The sequence below is a fragment of the Gallinula chloropus genome (assembly GCF_964237585.1).
Source record: "Gallinula chloropus genome assembly, contig: HAP1_SCAFFOLD_424, whole genome shotgun sequence".
NCBI lineage: Eukaryota > Metazoa > Chordata > Aves > Gruiformes > Rallidae > Gallinula > Gallinula chloropus.
Window position 1 is genome coordinate 1542 of NW_028168786.1, and position 22772 is coordinate 24313.

Here is a 22772-nt window from a genome sequence, read left to right on the forward strand (position 1 = left end):
CCCCGGAACACCCCAAGGAGCACCCCAGGGGCACCCCCGGAGCGGGAGGAGCCCCCCAAGCAGCCATGGTGGTTTGAGGGGGGTAGAGCTGGGGGGTCTGACACCCCCTGCCCCCTGGGACACAGGGGGGTGTGACAGGCACATGGGGACACAGGGGGGATGTGACAAGGACACGGGGGGGACATGAGCAGCACAGGGGGGACCGATGGGGACACGGGGGACACGGTGAGGACAGGGGGGGACACGGTGAGGACAGGGGGGCCGTGATGAGGACACGGGGGGACACAATGAGGACAGGGGGGGACACGATGAGGACATGGGGGGGACACGATGGGGACACGGGGGACATGATGAGGACAGGGGGGACACACAAGGGCACGGGGGGGTGATGAGCACACAGGGGGCACGAGGAGCTCATGGGGGACGTGATGACCGCGGGGCAGGGACGGGAGGGGCACACAGGAGCCACCGGGCGCACCCCGTGTCCCCCCTGTCCCCCCAGCCCATCTCCCCCCCACCAGCCTGTCCCCCTGCCCGCCCCCTCCCAGCCTGCCCCCCCAGTGCCCCCCAGCCTGTCCCTGCTGCTCCCCCCAGCCTGTCCCCCCCCAGCCTGACCCCCCTGTCCCCCCCAGCCTGTCCCCCAGCCCCCAGCCCGTCCCCCTGCCCCCCCTGCTCCCCAGCCCGTCCCCATGTCCCCCAGCCCGTCCCCCAGCCCACAGCCTGTCCCCCCGTCCCCCAGCCCCCCCAGCCCGTCCCCCTGTCCTCCAGCCCCCCCAGCCCCCAGCCCCCAGCCCGTCCCCCTGTCCCCCAGCCCCCCCAGCCCGTCCCCCTGTCCCCCAGCCCCCAGCCCGTCCCGTCCCCTACCCCCCTGCTCCCCAGCCCGTCCCCTGTCCCCCAGCCCGTCCCCCTGTCCCCCAGCCCGTCCCCCTGCCCCCCCAGCCCCCAGCCCGTCCCCCTGTCCCCCAGCCCGTCCCCCTGCCCCCCCAGCCCCCAGCCCGTCCCCCTGTCCCCCAGCCCCCAGCCCGTCCCCCTACCCCCCCTGCTCCCCAGCCCGTCCCCTGTCCCCCAGCCCGTCCCCCTGTCCCCCAGCCCCCAGCCCGTCCCCCTGCCCCCCCTGCTCCCCAGCCCGTCCCCTGTCCCCCAGCCCGTCCCCCTGTCCCCCAGCCCCCCCCAGCCCCCAGCCCGTCCCCCTGTCCCCCAGCCCCCCCAGCCCGTCCCCCTGCCCCCCAGCCCGTCCCCCTGTCCCCCAGCCCCCAGCCCGTCCCCCTGCCCCCCAGCCCCCAGCCCGTCCCCTGTCCCCCAGCCCCCCCAGCCCGTCCCCCTGTCCCCCAGCCCCCCCAGCCCCCCCAGCCCCCCCCCTGCCCCCCCAGCCCCCAGCCCGCCGCCCACCTTGTTCTCCTCCAGGAACTTGAGCTTGATGGCCACGTCCGCGCGCAGCTTCTCGTACTTGTCCTTGTGGCTCTGGAAGTGGCTCTGCGCCGCCTCCAGCCGGCTCAGGGTGCCGGCGTCCCGCGGGCCCAGGCTCAGCTCCTCCAGGTCCGTGCGGTACGCGTCGTACTCCAGCCTGACGGACCCCTCAGCGTGTCCCCCTGGGCCCCCCAGGCCCTGCCAGTGTCCCCTGGGCCCTGCCACATCCCCCCTGTACCCCCCAGGCCCTGCCAGTGTCCCCCTGTGCCCCCCAGGGCCTGCCAGTGTCCCCCAGGCCCTGCCACATCCCCCCTGTGCCCCCCCGGGCCTGCCAGTGCCCCCCAGGCCCTGCCACATCCCTCTGTGCCCCCCAGGGCCTGCCAGTGTCCCCCTGGGCCCCCCAGGCCCTGCCAGTGTCCCCCTGTGCCCCCCAGGGCCTGCCAGTGTCCCCCAGGCCCTGCCACATCCCTCTGTGCCCCCCCGGGCCTGCCAGTGTCCCCCTGTGCCCCCCAGGGCCTGCCAGTGTCCCCCCTGGGGCCCCCGGGCCTGCCACATCCCCCCTGTGCCCCCCAGGGCCTGCCAGTGTCCCCCCTGTGCCCCCCAGGGCCTGCCACATCCCCCTGTGCCCCCCAGGGCCTGCCAGTGTCCCCCTGGGCCTGCCAGTGTCCCACTGGCCCCCCAGGGCCTGCCACATCCCCCCTGTGCCCCCCGAGCCCCTGCCAGTGTCCCCCAGGCCCTGCCAGTGTCCCCCTGTGCCCCCCGAGCCCCCACCAGCCACAGCGTCTCCCCCACCCCACCTGAGCCCCCCCAGCCGTGATGCCCAAGCCCCCACCACAGTGTCCCCCCCATGATGCCCAAGCCCCTGCCAGCCACGGTGTCCCCTTGGCGATGCCCGAGCCCCCCAGCAGTGTCCCCTGAGCCCCCCTGGGATGCCCGCGCCCCCCAGCAGCATCCCGGGCCCCCCACACTGCGCACCTGGCGATGCTTGAGCCCCCCCAGCAGTGTCCTCTGAGCCCCCCCTGTGATGCCCGAGCCCCCCCAGTGGTGCCCAAGCCCCCCCAGCAGTGTCCCGTGCACCCCCCTGCGATGCCCGAGCCCCCCCAGCAGTGCCCCCTATGCCCCCCTGCGATGCCCGCGCCCCCCCAGCAGTGTCCCCTATGCCCCCCTGTGATGCCCAAGCCCCCCCAGTGGTGCCCCCCACGTCCCCCCTGCGATGCCCGCGCCCCCCCAGCAGTGTCCCTGGGCCCCCCCAGCAGTGCCCCCTATGCCCCCCTGTGATGCCCAAGCCCCCCCAGCAGTGTCCCCTATGACCCCCTGTGATGCCTGTGTCCCCCCAGTGGCGTCCCCGGCCCCCCACGCTGCGCACCTGGCGATGCTTGAGCCCCCTCAGCAGTGTCCCCTGTGCCCCCCTGCGATGCCCGCACCCCCCCAGCAGTGTCCTCTGAGCCCCCCCTGTGATGCCCGCACCCCCCCAGCAGTGTCCTCTGAGCCCCCCCTGTGATGCCCGAGCCCCCCCAGTGGTGCCCGCGCCCCCCCAGCAGTGTCCTCTGAGCCCACCCTGCGATGCCCGCGCCCTCCCAGCAGTGTCCCCGGGCCCCCCAGCAGTGTCCCCTGTGCCCCCCTGCGATGCCCGCGCCCCCCCAGCAGTGTCCTCTGAGCCCCCCCTGTGATGCCCGAGCCCCCCCAGTGGTGCCCAAGCCCCCCCAGCAGTGTCCCCTGCACCCCCCTGCGATGCCCGCGCCCCCCCAGCAGTGTCCCCGGGCCCCCCAGCAGTGCGGTACCCCCCCTGCGATGCCCGAGCCCCCCCAGCAGTGCCCCCTATGCCCCCCTGCGATGCCCGAGCCCCCCCAGCGGCATCCCTGGGCCCCCCCAGCGGTGCCCCCCTGCGATGCCCGAGCCCGCCAGCAGTGCCCCCTATGCCCCCCTGTGATGCCCGCGCCCCCCCAGCAGCATCCCGGGCCCCCCGCGCTGCGCACCTGGTGATGCTTGAGCCCCCCCAGCAGTGTCCTCTGAGCCCCCCTGTGATGCCCGAGCCCCCCCAACGGTGCCCGAGCCCCCCCAGTGGTGCCCCCCACGCCCCCCCAGCGGCGTCCTGGCCCCCGCGCTGCGCACCTGGCGATGCTTGAGCCCCCCCAGCAGTGTCCCCTGAGCCCCCCCTGCGATGCCCGTGCCCCCCCAGCAGTGTCCTCTGAGCCCCCCCTGTGATGCCCGAGCCCCCCCAGTGGTGCCCAAGCCCCCCCAGCAGTGTCCTCTGAGCCCCCCCTGGGATGCCCGTGCCCCCCCAGCAGTGTCCCCTGAGCCCCCCCTGCGATGCCCGCGCCCCCCCAGCAGTGCCCCCTGTGCCCCCCAGTGATGCCCGCGCCCCCCAAGCAGTGTCCTCTGAGCCCCCCCAGTGGTGCCCCCCACGCCCCCCCAGCGGCGTCCCGGCCCCCGCGCTGCGCACCTGGCGGTCTCGTACTGCTTGACGGTCATGAGCGTGTCCTCCATGGTCTTGTTGACCAGCGTGTTGATGCTGGACACGAAGAAGTTGACGGCGCCCAGCAGCGTCTCCCCGTTCTTGCACAGCAGCCTCTGCGTCTCCGCGTTGTACCCGAACTCCTCCTGCCACGGCACGGGGAGCCGGGCTCACACCACGCCGGGGGCTCACACCACGCCGGGGGCTCACCGGTACCAGGGGCTCACCGGTACCGGGGGCTCACCAGTATCAGGGGCTCACCAGTATCGGGGGCACACCGGTACCAGGGGCTCACCAGTACCGGGGGCTCACTGGTACCAGGGGCTCACCGGTATCGGGCTCACACCATGCCGGGGGCTCACCGGTACCAGGGGCTCACCAGTACCGGGGGCTCACTGGTACCAGGGGCTCACCGGTATCGGGCTCACACCATGCCGGGGGCTCACCGGTACCAGGGGCTCACCGGTACCAGGGGCTCACCGGTATCGGGCTCACACCATGCCGGGGGCTCACCGGTACCAGGGGCTCACCGGTACCAGGGGCTCACCGGTACCAGGGGCTCACCGGTATCGGGCTCACACCACGCCGGGGGCTCACACCACGCCGGGGGCTCACCGGCATCGGGGGCTCACCGGTATCGGGGGCACACCAGTATCGGGGGCTCACCGGTACCAGGGGCTCACCGGTATTGGGCTCACACCACGCCGGGGGCTCACCAGTACCGGGGGCTCACCGGTACTGGGGGCTCACACCACGCCGGGGGCTCACCGGTACCGGGGGCTCACTGGTACCAGGGGCTCACCGGCATCGGGGGCACACCAGTACTGGGGTCACACCGGCATTGGGGGCACAACACACCGAGGGCACACCAGTATTGGGGGCACATCGGTACCAGGGGCTCACACCACGCCGGGGGCTCACCGGCATCGGGGGCTCACCGGTATCAGGGGCACACCAGTACCGGGGGCACACCAGTATCGGGGGCACATCACGCCGGGGGCTCACACCACGCCGGGGGCTCACCGGCATCGGGGGCTCACCGGTATCAGGGGCTCACCGGCATCGGGGGCACACCAGTATCGGGGGCACATCACGCCGGGGGCTCACACCACGCCGGGGGCTCACCAGTATCAGGGGCTCACCGGTACCAGGGGCTCACCGGCATCGGGGGCACACCAGTACTGGGGTCACACCAGTATCGGGGGCACACCGGTATCGGGGGCACACCAGTATCGGGGGCACACCAGTATTGGGGGCACACCGGCATTGGGGTCACACTGGCACTAGGGCCACACCGGCATTGGGGTCACACCAGTACTGGGGCCACACCAGTATCGGGGGCTCACCGGTATTGGGGGTACACCAGTATCGGGGGCTCACACCACACCGGGGGCTCACTGGTACCAGGGGCTCACCAGTACCGGGGGCTCACCGGTACCGGGGGCATAACACATTGGGGGCACACCAGTACTGGGGTCACACCGGTATCGGGCTCACACCACGCCGGGGGCTCACCAGTACCGGGGGCTCACCGGTACCACGGGCTCACTGGTATTGGGGGCTCACCGGTATCGGGGGCACACCAGTATCAGGGGCTCACCGGTACCAGGGGCTCACCGGTATCGGGCTCACACCATGCCGGGGGCTCACCGGCATCGGGGGCTCACCGGTACCAGGGGCTCACCGGCATCGGGGGCACACCAGTACTGGGGTCACACCAGTATCGGGGGCACACCAGTATCGGGGGCACACCGGTATCGGGGGCACACTGGTATCGGGGGTACACCAGTATCGGGGGCTCACACCACGCCGGGGGCTCACTGGTACCAGGGGCTCACCAGTACCGGGGGCTCACCGGTACCGGCGGCATAACACATCGGGGGCACACCAGTACTGGGGTCACACCGGTACCAGGGGCTCACCAGTACTGGGGTCACACCGGTACCAGGGGCTCACCGGTATCGGGCTCACACCATGCCGGGGGCTCACCAGTATCAGGGGCTCACCGGTACCAGGGGCTCACCGGCATCGGGGACACACCAGTACTGGGGTCACACCAGTATCGGGGGCACACCGGTATCGGGGGCACACCAGTATCGGGGGCTCACACCACGCCGGGGGCTCACCAGTACCGGGGGCTCACCGGTACCAGGGGCTCACCGGTATCAGGGGCACACCAGTACTGGGGTCACACCAGTATCGGGGGCACACCAGTATTGGGGGCACACCGGTATCGGGGGCACACTGGTATCGGGGGTACACCAGTATTGGGGGCACACCAGTATCGGGGGCACACCAGTACTGGGGTCACACCGGTATCGGGGGCACACCAGTATTGGGGGCACACCGGTATCGGGGGCTCACACCATGCCGGGGGCTCACCAGCATCGGGGGCTCACCAGTATTGGGGGCTCACCGGTATCGGGGGCACACCAGTATCAGGGGCACATCACGCCGGGGGCTCACCAGTATCAGGGGCTCACCGGTACCAGGGGCTCACCGGTATCGGGGGCACACCAGTACTGGGGTCACACCAGTATCGGGGGCACACCGGTATCGGGGGCACACCAGTATCGGGGGCACACCAGTATTGGGGGCACACCGGCATTGGGGTCACACTGGCACTAGGGCCACACCGGCATTGGGGTCACACCAGTACTGGGGCCACACCAGCAGCAGGGTCACACTGGTGTCAGGGTCACACCAGCAGTGGGGTCACACTGGCACTGGGGTCACACTGGTGTCAGGGTCACATTGGCACTGGGGTCACACCAGTACTGGGGTCACGCTGGCATTGGGGCCACTCTGGCACTGGGATCACACTGGCACTGGGATCAAACTGGCACTGGGGTTACACCAGTACTGGGGTCACGCTGGCAGCGGGGTCACACCGGTGTCAGGGTCACACTGGCATCAGGGTCCTACCAGTACTGGGGTCACACCAGCACTGAGGTCCCATTGGCACTGGGGCCACACCAGTATTGGGGTCACACCAGTACTGGGGCCACACCAGCAGCAGGGTCACACCGGTGTCAGGGTCACACTGGCATCAGGGTCCCACCAGTATTGGGGTCACACAGGCACTGGGGTCACACTGGCATTGGGGTCACACTGGTACTGGGGTCACACTGGCATCAGGGTCACACCAGCACTGGAGTCACACTGGTACTGGGGTCACACTGGCATCAGGGTCACACTGGTACTGGGGTTACACCAGTACTGGGGTCACACCAGCAGTGGGGTCACACTGGTGTCAGGGTCACACCAGTACTGGGGTCACACTGGCACTGGGGTCACACTGGTGTCAGGGTCACACCAGCAGTGGGGTCACACTGGCACTGGGGTCACACTGGTGTCAGGGTCACACTGGCACTGGGGTCACACCAGTACTGGGGCCACACCGGCACTGGGGTCACACTGGTGTCAGGGTCACATTGGCACTGGGGTCACACCAGTACTGGGGTCACACTGGCATTAGGGCCACTCTGGCACTGGGATCACACTGGCATTGGGGCCACACTGGCACTGGGGTTACACCAGTACTGGGGTCACACTGGCAGCAGGGTCACACCAGTGTCAGGGTCACACTGGCATCAGGGTCCCACCAGTACTGGGGTCACACCAGCACTGAGGTCCCATTGGCACTGGGGCCACACCAGTATTGGGGTCACACAGGCATTGGGGCCACACCAGCAGCAGGGTCACACTGGTGTCAGGGTCACATTGGCACTGGGGTCACACTGGTACTGGGGTCACACTGGTACTGGGGTCACACTGGAACTGGGGCCACACTGGTACTGGGGTTACACCAGTACTGGGGTCACACCAGCAGTGGGGTCACACTGGCAGTGGGGTCCACACCAGTGAGGCCCCTCTCACCCAGCACCCCAAACCCTGCCCGGCACCCCAAATCCCACCCAGAACCCCAAACCCCTCCCAGCACCCCAAACCCTGCCCAGCACCCCAAGTCCCACCCAGAACCCCAAACCCCTCCCAGCACCCCAAACCCTGCCCAGCACCCCAAGTCCCACCCAGAACCCCAAACCCCTCCCAGCACCCCAACCCCCACCCCAGGACTCTCCCTAACCCCCTCCCACATCTCTGGGATCCCAGCCCTGGTGCACCACAGAGCCTGGGGCTGACCCCAGCATCCTGGTCTCCCCGCGAGGAGCATCCCCACCCGCCAGCCCCCCATCCCTGCACCCCAGCAGCCCCCCAGCAGAACCCCAAACCCCACCCAGCACCCCAAACCCCACCCAGCACCCCAAACCCCACCCCAGGGCTCTCCCTAACCCCCTCCCTTGTGCCACCAGAGAGCCTGGGGCTGACCCCAGCATCCCGGTCTCCCCGCGAGGAGCATCCCCACCCGCCAGCCCCCCATCTCTGCACCCCAGCAGCCCCCCAGCAGAACCCCAAACCCCACCCAGCACCCCAAACCCCACCCCAGGACTCTTCCTAACCCCCTCCCACGTCTCTGGGAGCCCGGGGTGCTGCACCACAGAGCCTGGGGCTGACCCCAACATCCCAGTCTCCCCGCGAGGAGCATCCCCACCCCCCCGGGCTCCCCATCCCTGCACCCCAGCAGCCCCCCAGCACCCCAAACCCCACCCAGCACCCCAAACCCCACCCCAGGGCTCTCCCTAACCCCCTCCCACATCTCTGGGATCCTACCCTTGGTGCACCACAGAGCCTGGGGCTGATCTGAGCATCCCAGTCTCCTCACAAGCGGCATCACCACCCCACAGTCCCCCATCTCTGCACCCCAGCAGCCCCCCAAACCGCACCCAGCACCCCAAATCCCACCCCAGGGCTCTCCCTAACCCCCTCCCATGTCTCTGGGAGCCCGGGGTGCTGCACCACAGAGCCTGGGGCTGACCCCAGCATCCCAGTCTCCCCGCGAGGAGCATCCCCACCCCCCAGCCCCCCATCTCTGCACCACACAGCACCCCAGAATCCCCCCAGCAGCACCCCACAGCACCCCAAATCCCACCCCAGGGCTCTCCCTAACCCCCTCCCACGTCTCTGGGAGCCCAGGGTGCTGCACCACAGAGCCTGGGGCTGACCCCAGCATCCCGGTCTCCCTGCGAGGAGCATCCCCACCCGCCAGCCCCCCATCCCTGCACCCCAGCAGCCCCCCAGCAGCCCCCCACAGCACCCCAAATCCCACCCCAGGACTCTCCCTAACCCCCTCCCACATCTCTGGGATCCCAGCCCTGGTGCACCACAGAGCCTGGGGCTGACCCCAGCATCCCGGTCTCCCCGCGAGGAGCATCCCCACCCGCCAGCCCCCCATCCCTGCACCCCAGCAGCCCCCCAGCAGAACCCCAAACCCCACCCAGCACCCCAAACCCCACCCCAGGACTCTCCCTAACCCCCTCCCACATCTCTGGGATCCCAGCCCTGGTGCACCACAGAGCCTGGGGCTGACCCCAGCATCCCAGTCTTCCTGCGAGGAGCATCCCCACCCCCCAGCCCCTCATCCCTGCACCCCAGCAGCCCCCCAGCAGCCCCCCACAGCACCCCAAATCCCACCCCAGGACTCTCCCTAACCCCCTCCCACGTCTCTGGGAGCCCAGGGTGCTGCACCACAGAGCCTGGGGCTGACCCCAGCATCCCGGTCTCCCCGCGAGGGGCATCCCCACCCGCCAGCCCCCCATCCCTGCACCCCAGCAGCCCCCCAAACCCCACCCAGCACCCCAAACCCCACCCAGCTCCCCAAACCCCACCCCAGGGCTCTCCCTAACCCCCTCCCTTGTGTCACCAGAGAGCCTGGGGCTGACCCCAGCATCCCGCTCTCCCCGTGAGGAGCATCCCCACCCACCAGCCCCCCATCTCTGCACCCCAGCAGCCCCCCAGCAGAACCCCAAACCCCACCCAGCACCCCAAACCCCACCCTGCACCCCAAATCCCACCCCAGGACTCTCCCTAACCCCCTCCCATGTCTCTGGGAGCCTGGGGTGCTGCACCACAGAGCCTGGGGCTGACCCCAGCATCCCGGTCTCCCCGCGAGGAGCATCCCCACCCCCCAGCCCCTCATCCCTGCACCCCAGCAGCCCCCCAGCAGAACTCCAAACCCCACCCAGCACCCCAAACCCCACCCAGCACCCCAAACCCTACCCTGCACCCCAAACCCCACCCCAGGGCTCTCCCTAACCCCCTCCCTTGTGCCACCACAGAGCCTGGGGCTGACCCCAGCATCCCGGTCTCCCCGCGAGGAGCATCCCCACCCGCCAGCCCCCCATCCCTGCACCACACAGCACCCCAGTATCCCCCCAGCAGCACCCCAAATCCCACCCCAGGACTCTCCCTAACCCCCTCCCACATCTCTGGGATCCCAGCCCTGGTGCACCACAGAGCCTGGGGCTGACCCCAGCATCCCGCTCTTCCCGCGAGGAGCATCCCCACCCGCCAGCCCCCCATCCCTGCACCCCAGCAGCCCCCTGCCCAGGGCAGACCTGGAGCTCGGGCGACTTCTGGCTGAGGTCGGCGAAGGCGTCGCCCAGGGCGTGCTGGGTGTGCAGCAGGCTGTAGAGGTGGGTGGTGAGCGCCCGTGCCAGCTGCAGCACGCACTCGTACTTGCGCTTGGTCTCCCGCAGCAGCTCGATCTGCGTCTCCAGCTCCAGGTCCACCGTGCGCGACCCCCGCCCGAACCGCTCCGAGATCAGCTGCTTGGTGCACTGGGAGGGGGGGGAAAGGGGTCTTAGGAGAGCACAGCCTGTGGTGGAGGGGGGCCCTGAGGGGCTCCGGAGGGTCCCTGAGGGGCTGTGGAAGGACCTTGGGTTGCCAGGGAGGGTCCCTGGGGTGCCACAGAGGGGCCTGAGGTGCCAGGGAGGGACCCTGGCGTGCTGCAGAGGGTCCCTGAGGTGCTGTTGAGGGTCTCTGGGGTGCCAGGGAGGGTCCTGAGGGGCTGCAGAGGGTCCCTGGGGTGCCACAGAAGGTCCCCAAGGTGCTGCAGAGGGTCCCTGAGGTGTTGTGGAAGGTTTCTGGTGTGATGCAGAGGGTCCCTGGGGTGCCAGGGAGGGTCCCCATGGTGCCGTAGAGGGACCCTGGGGTGCCAGGGAGGGTCTTGAGGTGCCAGGGGATGACTCCAGGGTGCTGTGGAGGGACCCTGGGGTGCCACAGAGGGTCCTGAGGTGCCAGGGAGGGACCCCAGGGTGCTGTGGAGGACCTTGGGGTGCCAGGGAGGGTCCCCAGGGTGCCACAGAGGGTCCCTGGGGTGCCAGGGAGGGACCCCAGGGTGCTGTGGAGGACCTTGGGGTGCCAGGGAGCGTCCCCAGGGTGCCACAGAGGGTCCCTGGGGTGCCACAGAGGTGCCTGAGGTGCGAGGGAGGGACCCTGGCGTGCTGCAGAGGGTCCCTGAGGTGCTGTTGAAGGACCTTGGGTTGCCAGGGAGGGTCCCTGGGGTGCCACAGAGGGGCCTGAGGTGCCAGGGAGGGACCCTGGCGTGCTGCAGAGGGTCCCTGAGGTGCTGTTGAGGGTCTCTGGGGTGCCAGGGAGGGTCCTGAGGGGCTGCAGAGGGTCCCTGGGCTGCCACAGAGGGTCCCCAAGGTGCTGCAGAGGGTCCCTGGGGTGCCACAGTGGGTCCTGAAGTGCCAGGGAGGGTCCCCAGGGTGCTGTGGAGGGACCCTGGGGTGTCACAGAGGCTCCTGAGGTGCCAGGGGATGACCCCAGGGTGCCACAGAGGGTCCCCAAGGTGTTATAGAGGGGCCCCAAGGTGCCAGGGAGGGTCCTGAGGTGCCAGGGAGGGTCCCCAGGGTGCTGTGGAGGGACCTTGGGGGGGACCTTGGGGTGCCAGGGAGGGTCCCCAGGGTGCTACAGAGGGTCCCTGGGGTGCCAGGGAGGGTCCTGAGGTGCCAGGGAGGGACCCCAGGGTGCTGTGGAGGGACCCTGGGGTGCCAGGGAGGGTCCCCAGGGTGCCACAGAGGGTCTCTGGGGTGGCAGGGAAGGTCCTGAGGTGCCAGGGAGGGACCCTAGGGTGCTGTGGAGGGTCCCTGGGGTGTCACAGAGGGTCCTGAGGTGGCAGGGGATGACCCCAGGGTGCCACAGAGGGTCCCCAAGGTGTTATAGAGGGGCGCCAAGGTGCTGCAGAGGGTCCCCGAGGTGCTGTGGGGGTTCTGAGGGTACCATGGAGGGGCCCCAAGGTGCCAGGGAGGGTCCTGAGGTGCCAGGGAGGGTCCCCAGGGTGCTGTGGAGGGACCTTGGGGGGGACCTTGGGGTGCCAGGGAGGGTCCCTGGGGTGCCACAGAGGGTCCCTGGGGTGCCAGGGAGGGACCCCAGGGTGCTGTGGAGGACCTTGGGGTGCCAGGGAGGGTCCCCAGGGTGCCACAGAGGGTCCCTGGGGTGCCACAGAAGGTCCCCAAGGTGCGAGGGAGGGACCCTGGCATGCTGCAGAGGGTCCCTGAGGTGCTGTTGAGGGTCTCTGGGGTGCCAGGGAGAGTCCCGAGGTGTCAGGGTGGGTCCCCAAGGTGCTGTGGAAGGACCTTGGGTTGCCAGGGAGAGTCCTGAGGTGCCAGGGAGGGTCCCCAGGGTGCCACAGAGGGTCCCTGGGGTGCCAGGGAGGGACCCTGGCATGCTGCAGAGGGTCCCTGAGGTGCTGTTGAGGGTCTCTGGGGTGCCAGGGAGGGTCCTGAGGGGTTGCAGAGGGTCCCTGGGGTGCTGTTGAGGGTCTCTGGGGTGCCAGGGAGGGTTCTGAGGGGCTGCAGAGGGTCCCTGGGGTGCCACAGAGGGTCCCCAAGGTGCTGCAGAGGGTCCCTGAGGTGTTGTGGAAGGTTCCTGGTGTGATGCAGAGGGACCCTGGGGTGCCACAGAGGGTCCTGAGGTGCCAGGGTGGGTCCTCAAGGTGCTGTGGAAGGACCTTGGGTTGCCAGGGAGAGTCCTGAGGTGCCAGGGAGGGTCCCCAGGGTGCCACAGAGGGTCCCTGGGGTGCCAGGGAGGGTCCCCAGGGTGCCACAGAGGGTCCCTGGGGTGTGAGGGAGGGACCCTGGCATGCTGCAGAGGGTCCCTGGGGTGCTGTTGAGGGTCCCTGGGGTGCCAGGGAGGGTCCTGAGGGGTTGCAGAGGGTCCCTGGGGTGCCACAGAGGGTCCCCATGGTGCTGCAGAGGGTCCCTAGGTTGCTGTGGAGGGACCTTGGGGGGGACCTTGGGGTGCCAGGGAGGGACCCAGGGTGCTGTGGAGGGTCCCTGGGGTGGCAGGGAGGGTCCCTGGGGTGCGAGGGAGGGACCCTGGCATGCTGCAGAGGGTCCCTGAGGTGCTGTTGAGGGTCTCTGGGGTGCCAGGGAGGGTCCTGAGGGGTTGCAGAGGGTCCCTGGGGTGCCACAGAGGGTCCCCAGGGTGCTGTGGAGGGACCTTGGGGGGGACCTTGGGGTGCCAGGGAGGGTCCCCAGGGTGCCAGGGAGGGACCCCAGGGTGCCAAAGAGGGTCTCTGGGGTGGCAGGGAGGGTCCTGAGGTGCCAGGGAGGGACCCCAGAGTGCTGTGGAGGGAACTTGGGGTGCCAGGGAGGGTCCCCAGGGTGCCACAGAGGGTCCTGAGGTGCCAGGGAGGGACCCAGGGTGCTGTGGAGGGACCCTGGGGTGGCAGGGAGGGTCCCCAGGGTGCCACAGAGGGTCTCTGGGGTGGCAGGGAGGGTCCTGAGGTGCCAGGGAGGAACCCCAGGGTGCCAAAGAGGGTCTCTGGGGTGGCAGGGAGGGTCCTGAGGTGCCAGGGAGGGACCCCAGGGTGCTGTGGAGGGACCCTGGGGCGGCACCGAGGGTCCCCGGGGTGCTGCAGAGGGGTCCCCCCGCTCCCAGCCCCCCCTGCCCCCCGTGGGGTGGGGGTCTCACCTTGTAGGTGTTGATGCCCCACTTCCTGACGATGTCCAACTTCTCCACGGCGATGCCCCGCACCAGCTCCTCCCCCCCCAGCGCCGCGCCGGGCAGCGGGGGGTGCAGCCCCGAGCCTGCAACACACACCCGGCTCAGGGGGGCACAGCCCCCCAAAACACGGCCCCCCACCCCTGCCCCCCCCCCGCCCCGGGGCGGCTGTGAAGCCCAGTGAAGCCCACCGGGGGCAGCACCCACCCCATCCAGCCCCCATGGCGGGGTGTGCCCCCTGGTACCTGGTCTGGGAGCCCTTGGGGGGCACTGGGAGCCCTGGGGGGGACTGGGAGCACTTGGGGGGGTACTGGGAGCTCTTGAGGGGCAATGGGAACACTTGGGGGGGACTGGGAGCACTTGGGGGGGACTGGGAGCTCTTGAGGGGCAATGGGAACACTTGGGGGGGACTGGGAGCTCTTGGGGGGCACTGGGAGCACTTGGGGGGCACTGGGAGCCCTTGGGGGGGCACTGGGAACTCTTGGGGGGCACTGGGAGCCCTTGGGGGGCAATGGGAGCCCTTGGGGGGCAATGGAAGTTCTTGGGGGGCACTGGGAGCCCTTGGGGGGCACTGGGAGCCCACCCCCCACCCTGCCAGGCTGAGGGGGGGTCACACACAGACCCCTGGGTGCTGGAAGCAGCTCCCCCAGCCCCACTGCTGGTGGGGTGGTGGGTGCTGTGACGCGGTGCCCGGTGGGTGCCCCCTGGTACCTGCTCTGGAAGCCCTTGGGGGGGCACTGGGAGCCCTTGGGGGGGCACTGGGAGCCCTTGGGGGGCAATGGGAGCCCTTGGGGGGGCACTGGAAGCTCTTGGGGGGCACTGGGAGCCCTTGGGGGGCACTGGGAGCACTTGGAGGGGCACTGGGAGCTCTTGGGGAGCACTGGGAGCCCTTGGGGGGCACTGGGAGCTCTTGGGGGGCACTGGGAGCACTTGGGGGGCAATGGGAGCACTTGGGGGGGCACTGGGAGCCCTTGGGGGGCACTGGGAGCTCTTGGGGGGCACTGGGAGCACTTGGGGGGGCACTGGGAGCACTTGGGGGGCAATGGGAGCCCTTGGGGGGCACTGGGAGCTCTTGGGGAGCACTGGGAGCCCTTGGGGGGCAATGGGAGCCCTTGGGGGGCACTGGGAGCCATTTGGGGGGGCAATGGGAGCCCTTGGGGGGCACTGGGAGCTCTTGGGGAGCACTGGGAGCCCTTGGGGGGCACTGGGAGTCCTTGGGGGGCACTGGGAGCCCTTGGGGCACAGCTCAGAGACCCCAGCTCAGCCCAGGCACCCCGAGTCGGGGTGAGGGGCTGTGTGGGTGGCTGAGGGTCCCCGGCAGGGCCCAGGCACCCCGAGGTGGGGTGAGGGGCTGTGGGGGGGGGTGGCTGAGGGACCCCAGCATGGCCCAGGCACCCTGAGGCAGGGTGAGGGGCTTGGGCACGGCCCAGGTGCCCTGAGGTGCGGTGAGGGGCTTCAGGGGTGGCTGAGGGACCCCAGCCTGGCCCAGGCGCCCCAAGTCGGGGTGAGGGGCTTGGCCAGGGGCTCTTTGGGTGACTCAGGGACCCCGGCAGGGCCCAGGCACCCCGAGTCGGGGTGAGGGGCTGTGGAGGTGGCTGAGGGACCCCAGCTCAGCCCAGGCACCCCAAGTCGGGGTGAGGGGCTATGTGGGTGGCTGAGGGACCCCAGCCTGGCCCAGGCACCCCGAGGTGGGGTGAGGGGCTGCAGGGGTGGCTCAGGGACCCCAGCCCAGCCCAGGCACCCCAAGTCGGGGTGAGGGGCTATGTGGGTGGCTGAGGGACCCCAGCCTGGCCCAGGCACCCCGAGGTGGGGTGAGGGGCTGCAGGGGTGGCTCAGGGACCCCAGCCCGGCCCAGGTGCCCCGAGGTAGGGTGAGGGGCTCGGGCACGGCCCAGGCACCCCGAGTCGGGGTGAGGGGCTGTGTGGGTGGCTGAGGGACCCCAGCCCAGCCCAGGCGCCCCAAGTTGGGGTGAGGGGCTGCAGGGGGGTCTGAGGGACCCCAGCCCGGCCCAGGCTCCCTGAGTCGGGGTGAGGGGCTGTGGGGGGGGTCTGAGGGACCCCAGCAGGGCCCGGGCGCCCCAAGTCGGGGTGAGGGGCTGTGGGGGTGGCTGAGGGACCCCAGCCCGGCCCAGGCACCCCGAGTCAGGGTGAGGGGCTTGGCCAGGGGCTCTGTGGGTGGCTCAGGGACCCCGGCAGGGCCCAGGCACCCCGAGGCAGGGTGAGGGTCTCGGACAGGGGCTGTGTGGGTGGCTGAGGGACCCCAGCCCGGCCCAGGCACCCCGAGGTGGGGTGAGGGGCTGTGGGGGTGGCTGAGGGACCCCAGCGCAGCCCAGGCGCCCCGAGTCGGGGTGAGGGGCTGCAGGGGTGGCTGAGGGACCCCAGCTTGGCCCAGGCGCCCCGAGTCGGGGTGAGGGGCTGTGGGGGTGGCTGAGGGACCCCAGCTTGGCCCAGGCTCCCCGAGTCGGGGTGAGGGGCTGCAGGGGGGGCTGAGGGACCCCAGCCCAGCCCAGGCACCCCGAGGTAGGGTGACGGGCTCGGGCACGGCCCAGGCACCCCGAGTCGGGGTGAGGGGCTGTGGGGGTGGCTGAGGGACCCCAGCTTGGCCCAGGCGCCCCGAGTCGGGGTGAGGGGCTGTGGGGGTGGCTGAGGGTCCCCGTCGGGGCCTCGGGGGTCTCGGGCGGGCGCGGTACCTGCGGAGGCGCCGGCCTGCTGGGCCATCCGGCTGGCGGCCACCGCGCTGGGGGGGACGGCGGCTCCTCGGGGCGGGGGAGGGTGGAGATGGCGGCCTGGAAACGGGGGGGCTGTGGGGGCTGGGGGGAGCGGGGAGGGGAGGGGGCGGCGGGACGGGCGGCCAGGAGGGGGATGAGCGTGCGGTGGGAGGGGAGCAGCAGGGGACAGCGAGGGGACAGCGTGAGCCGGATGCTGGGCACCCCCTCCCCAGCCGGGCACCCCCTCCCCAGCCAGGCACCCCCTCCCCAGCCGGGCACCCCCTCCCCAGCCAGGCACCCCCTCCCCAGCCGGGCACCCCCTCCCCAGCCAGGCACCCCCTCCCCAGCCGGGCACCCCCTCCCCAGCTGGGCACCCCCTCCCCAGCCGGGCACCCCCTCCCCGTGCCCCCAGCAGCCCTGTCAGCTGGGGGGGGGTCTCTGCGCCCCAGGAGCGCCGGTGGGATGGGGATGGGGATGGGGACACGGGCAGGGTCCCGCAGCCGGATGCGGCTCTGGAGACCCCCGGGCTGGGACTGGGGTGACATGGGGACCGTGAGGGACCTTGGGTGAGACGTGGCTGCCCCGGAGCTGCCCCCCAGCCAGCCCAGCACCCACCAGGCCGGTGCCAGGCTCCTGGGGTGGGGGGACTGCCAGGGCTGTGGGCTGGGGAGGCTGGGTGGGCAGGGGGCTGGGTGGGGAGACCTGGGGCTCCCTGGTCCTGGGGCTCCCTGGTCCTGGGGCTCCCTGGCCCTGAAGCTCCTTGGTCCTGCAGCTCCAGAGCCCTGTGGCTCCTGGATCCTGGGGCTCTCTGATCCTGTGGCTCCCAAGCCCTGAAGCTCCTGGATCCTGTGGCTCCCTGGTCCTGGGGGTCCCTGGCCCTGAAGCTCCTGGATCCTGAGGCTCCCTGATCCTGTGGCTCCCGGATCCTGAGGTTCCCTGGTCCTGCAGCTCCAGAGCCCTGCAGCTCCTGGATCCTGAGGCTCCCTGGCCTTGTAGCTCCTGGGTCCTGAAGCTCCCTGGTCCTGGGGGTCCCAAGCCCTTAAGCTCCCAAGCCCTGTGGCTCCCTGGTCCTCTGGCTCCTGGGCCCTCTGGCTCCCTGGCCCTCTGGCTCCTGGGGCTCCCAGGCCCTGAAGCTCCTTGGTCCTGGGGCTCCCGAGCCCTGTGGTTCCCTGATCCTGCGGCTCCAGAGCCCTGCGGCTCCTGGATCCTGTGGCTCCCTGACCCTGTGGCTCCCAAGCCCTGAAGCTCCTGGATCCTGAGGCTCCCTGATCCTGAGGCTCCCTGGCCTTGCAGCTCCTGGGTCCTGAAGCTCCCTGGTCCTGGGGGTCCCGAGCCCTGAAGCTCCCAAGCCCTGCAGTTCCCTGACCCTCTGGCTCCTGGATCCTGGGGCTCCCAGGCCCTGAAGCTCCTGGATCCTGTGGCTCCCTGATCCTGTGGCTCCTGGATCCTGAGGTTCCCTGGTCCTGCAGCTCCTGGATCCTGTGGTTCCCTGATCCTGTGGCTCCCGAGCCCTGAAGCTCCTGGATCCTGAGGCTCCCTGATCCTGAGGCTCCCTGGCCTTGCAGCTCCTGGGTCCTGAAGCAGCCTGGTCCTGAGGGTCCCAAGCCCTTAAGCTCCCAAGCCCTGTGGCTCCCTGGCCCTCTGGCTCCCTGGCCCTCTGGCTCCTGGGGCTCCCAGGCCCTGAAGCTCCTTGGATCTGTGGCTCATGAGCCCTGTGGTTCCCTGATCCTGCGGCTCTAGAGCCCTGTGGCTCCTGGATCCTGTGGCTCCCTGGTCCTGTGGCTCCCTGGTCCTGTGGCTCCCTGGTCCTCTGGCTCCCTGGTCCTCTGGCTCCCTGGTCCTGGGGGTCCCTGGTCCTGGGGGTCCCTGGTCCTGGGGGTCCCTGGTCCTGGGGGTCCCGAGCCCTTAAGCTCCCAAGCCCTGCGGCTCCCTGGCCCTCTGGCTCCCTGGCCCTCTGGCTCCCTGGTCCTCTGGCTCCCTGGCCCTCTGGCTCCCTGGCCCTCTGGCTCCTGCATCCCGTGTCTCCCTGCTTCTGTGGCTCCCAGGCCCTGTGGCTCCTGGATGCTGAGGCTCCCTGGTGCTGCAGCTCCTGGTCCCTCCCTGCCCCCAGAGAGCCTCCCCCCAGCCCCAGGACCCCGGCCAACCTTTGATGGTGCTGGTGGGGATGATGCCTTCGGCTGTGCCCCCGTATCCACCAGACACGATGCTGGTTTCGTTGAGGTTGGGCCCCGACACCATCACCTGCTGCAGGTCCTGGAGCGCAGGGGAGAGCGCGGGGAGCTGGCAGAGCAGCACAACACGGCCCTGCCCACCCCCTCCCCAGCCCAGGGAGCCGGGCAGGGGGCTCAGGGCCCCCCCACAGACCTGCTCCAGCCCGTCGTCCTCAGGCAGGCTGCCCGTGTCCCCGTTGCTGCTGATGGGGATCTCCATGGTGGCGGCCTTGCTCATGATCCCGTCCGACATCCTCAGGGCCTGCGACAGGACAGACCCTGCTGGGGACGGGGGCTGGGGGGCTTTGGGGTGGGGGCAGCTCTGACGGCTGAGGAGAGGGCAGGAGGAGGCAGGGCAGGGCAAAGGGGGGAGCCCGGGGCAGGGGGAAGCCTGGGGTGGGGCAAGGGGTACCCGGGCAAGGGGGGAGCCTGGGGCAAGGGGGGAGCCTGGGGCAGGGCAAGGGGGGAGGGAGCCTGGGGCAGGGGGAAGCCTGGGGCAGGGCAAGGGGGGAGCCCGGGGCAAAGGGGGGAGCCCGGGGCAAGGGGGGAGCCTGGGGCAGGGCAAAGGGGGGAGGGAGCCTGGGGCAGGGGGAAGCCTGGGGCAAGGCAAGGGGGGAGCCCGGGGCAAAGGGGGGAGCCCGGGGCAGGGGGAAGCCTGGGGTGGGGCAAGGGGGACCCAGGCAAGGGGGGAGCCCAGGGCAAGGGGGGAGCCCGGGGCAGGGCAAGGGGGGAGCCCGGGGCAGGGCAAGGGGGGAGGGAGCCTGGGGCAGGGGGAAGCCTGGGGCAGGGCAAGGGGGACCCGGGCAAGGGGGGAGCCCAGGGCAAGGGGGGAGCCCGGGGCAGGGGGAAGCCCAGGGCAGGGGGAAGCCCAGGGCAAGGGGGGAGCCTGAGGTGGGGCAAGGGGGGAGCGTGGGGCAGCGCAAGGGGGGAACTCAGAGCAGGGGGCAGCCCGGGGTGGGTAGAGGGGCCCGGGATAGGGCTGGGGGGTCCGGGCAGGGGGACGCCAGGCAAGGCAGGGGGGAGCCCGTGTGCCCCCGGGACCCTCCCCCCGCCCCCCCCCCCGGCTCCGGGCCGGGCCCAGCGCCACGTCCGCAGCGCCCAGACCGGCCGGGGCACATTCCGGGGGGGTGGCCCGGCCCGGCCCCGCCCCCGGCCCGTTATCTGCCCGGGACACGGACACGGACACGACACGGGGCCGCTTCGGCCCCGCAGCGGGGCGGGGGGGGGGTCGGCGCCCCCCCAGCCGGCGAGGGGCAGGGGCTGCCCGGACCCCCCTGCCCTGCCTGGCATCCCCCTGCCCCCCCATGCCCGGCCCCCCCCGCCCCGCCTGGCATCCCCCTGCCCCCCCCCCCCGCCCCTGCCCGGCCCCCCCCTGCCCCGCCTGGCATCCCCCTGCCCCCCCCCTGCCCCGCCTGGCATCCCCCTGCCCCCCCCCTGCCCCTGCCTGGGCTCCCTCCTGCCCCCCCGGCATCCCCCTGCCCCCCCCGTGCTCCCTGTACCCAGCCCGGGCTCCCCTTACCCTGCCCCGGGACCCCCCTGCCCCAGACCCCCGGGAGGGCGCCCACCCGCCCCCTGCCCTGGCCCTGCCCCCCCCCCCCCCCCGCCCTGTCCCGGGTCCCCATTGCCCGGCCCAGGCACCCCCGCGGCCCCGACTGGCCCCCCGCCCGGGCTCCCCCCTGCCCGGGCCGCCCCCCCACCGGGCCCCCATTGCCCTGCCCGGGCTCCACGCGGCCCCGGCTGGCCCCCGGCCCGAGCTCCCCCCCCGCCCGGGCTCCCCCCTGCCCAGCCTCAGGCCCCGTGCAGGGCGCCCACCCCCCTCCATCCCGCCCCGCACCCCCAGCCCCGCACCCCCGGCCCCGCACCCCCGTCCCGGCCCCGCACCCCCGTCCCGGCCCCGCACCCCCATCCCAGCCCCGCACCCCCGTCCCGGCCCCGCACCCCCCGGCCCCGCATCCCCAGCCCTGCACCCCCGGCCCGTCCCGGCCCCGCAGCCCCGGCCCCGCCGCCCCCCAGCCCCGCACCCCCCGGCCCCGCAGCCCCCGGCCCCGCACCCCCGTCCCGTCCCGTCCCGGCCCCGCACCCCCGTTCCGGCCCCGCACCCCCCGGCCTCGCACCCCCCGGCCCGTCCCGGCCCCGCCGCCCCCCAGCCCCGCGCCCCCCGGCCCCGCACCCCCGGCCCGGCCCCGCACCCCGACCCAGCCCCGCACCTGCGCGGGCGCGGCCGCGGCCGGGCCCCCCGCCCGGAGCTGGCACCGCGCTCGGCCGGGCCCGGGACGCGCCGGAAGCCGCGTCAGCCGCGGGGCTGCCGGGAGCGGCCGGGCCCGGAAGAGCCGGCGGGGCGGCCCCGGGCGCGGGCTGGGGACGGGCCGGGACCCCCCCCCCTCCTCCCCCGGCATGGAGCCGGCGGCCGAGCACCAGCAGCAGCTGCGCAGCGTGAGCGCGGGGGCGGCTGGGGGCGCGGGGGGACCCGGGGGGCGTGGGGGGTCCCGGGGGGCGCGGGGTGTCTGGAGAGCCCCACAGGGGGGGCCGGGGTCCGGGGGGCGTGGGGGGACCCGGGGGGTGCGGGGGGACTCGGGGGGTGTAGGGTGTCTGGAGAGCCCCAGGGGGGTCCGGGAGATGCGGGGGGACCCGGGGAGCGTGGGGGGACCCGGGGGGTGTGGGGTGACCCGGGGGATGCGGGGGTACCCGGGGACTGTGGGGTGTCTGGAGAGCCCCAGGGGGGTCCAGGGGATGTGGGGGGACCCGGGTGATGCGGGGGGACCCGGGGGGATCCGGGGGGACCCGGGGGATGCGGGGTGAACCGGGGGTGCGGGGTGTCTGGAGAGCCCCACAGGGGGGTCCGGGGTCCGGGGGGCGCGGGGGGACCCGGGGGGTGCGGGGGGACTCGGGGTGTCTGGAGAGCCCCAGGGGGGTCCGGGGGGCGGCTGGGGGCGCGGGGGGACCCGGGGAACGTGGGGGGACCCTTGGGATGCGGGGGGACCCGGGGCCTGTGGGGTGTCTGGAGAGCCCCAGGGGGGTCCGGGGGCGGCTGGGGGCGTGGGGGGACCTGGGGAGCGTGGGGGGACCCGGGGGGTGTGGGGGGACCCGGGGGATGCGGGGGGTACCCGGGGACTGTGGGGTGTCTGGAGAGCCCCAGGGGGGACCCGGGGGATGCGGGGTGAACCGGGGGGTCTGGGGTGTCTGGAGAGCCCCCGGGGGGTGCGGGGGGACTCGGGGTGTCTGGAGAGCCCCAGGGGGGTCCAGGGGATGCGGGGGGACCCAGGTGATGCGGGGGGACCCGGGGGGTGTGGGGTGTCTGGAGAGCCCCAGGGGGTCTGGGGTCTGGGGGATGTGGGGTGACCCGGGTGATGCGGGGGGACCCGGGGGGCGTGGGGTGTCTGGGGGTGTCCAGTGTCTGGGCTGCTCCAGAGGTGGCCAGGGATGCCCCGGGGGATGTAGGGGGTCCGATGATGCGGGGTGCCCCGGGGATGTGGGGTGTCTCAGGAGCCCCGGGGATGTGGGGTGTCTGTGGGAGCCCCGGGGGGTCCAGGGGATGTGGGGTGTCTCAGGAGCCCCGGGGATGTGGGGTGTCTGGGGGAGCCCCAGGGGTGTCCAGGGAATGTGGGGTGTCTATGGGAGCCCCAGGGATGTGGGGTGTCCAGGGTGTGTCCAGTGCCTGGGGGCTGCGGGGTGACTCAGAGGTGGATGTGGGGTGTGCGGTGTCTGGGGGAGCCCCGGGGGATGTTGGGGTTCCGGAGGATGTGGGGAGCCCCGGGAATGTGGGGGGTCCAGGGATGTCCGGTGTCCAGGGGATGTGGGGTGTCTGGGAGCCCCAGGGGTGCCCCGGGGATGTGGGGTGTCTGGGGGTACCCTGGGGGTGTGGGGTGACCTGGTGGGGTGTCTGGTGTCCAGGGGATATGGGGTGTCCAGGGGATGTGGGGTGCCCTGTGGTTGTCTGGGGGTGCCCTTGGGGAGGAGCAATGCCTGGGGGATGTTGGGTGTCCAGGGAGCTCTGGGGGTGTCCAGGGGATGTGGGGTGACCTGGGGGTGCCCCAGGGGTGTCCAGGGGATGTGGGGTGCCCCTGGAGTGTCTGGGGGATGTGGGGTGTCCCAGCAGGTGTCCAGGGGATGTGGGGTGTCTGGGGAGCCCCAGGGGTGTCCAGGG

The 22772-nt window shown here is 72.2% G+C and overlaps 1 protein-coding gene across 1 annotated transcript; it reads right to left on the reverse strand.

Annotated features, from left to right (window-relative positions):
• Window positions 1–1389: 1389 nt before the first annotated feature.
• Window positions 1390–21044, reverse strand: ARFIP2 (ARF interacting protein 2; the record flags this gene model as incomplete). The annotated part of the gene is made up of 7 exons (XM_084280638.1): window positions 20836–21044; window positions 18783–18890; window positions 18563–18671; window positions 13682–13797; window positions 10318–10539; window positions 3851–4008; window positions 1390–1564 (listed from the first exon to the last, which is right to left on the reverse strand). Coding segments are annotated over exons 1-7 (1077 nt in total), but the record flags the coding sequence as incomplete, so codon positions are not given.
• Between the last annotated feature and the right edge of the window lie 1728 nt (window positions 21045–22772).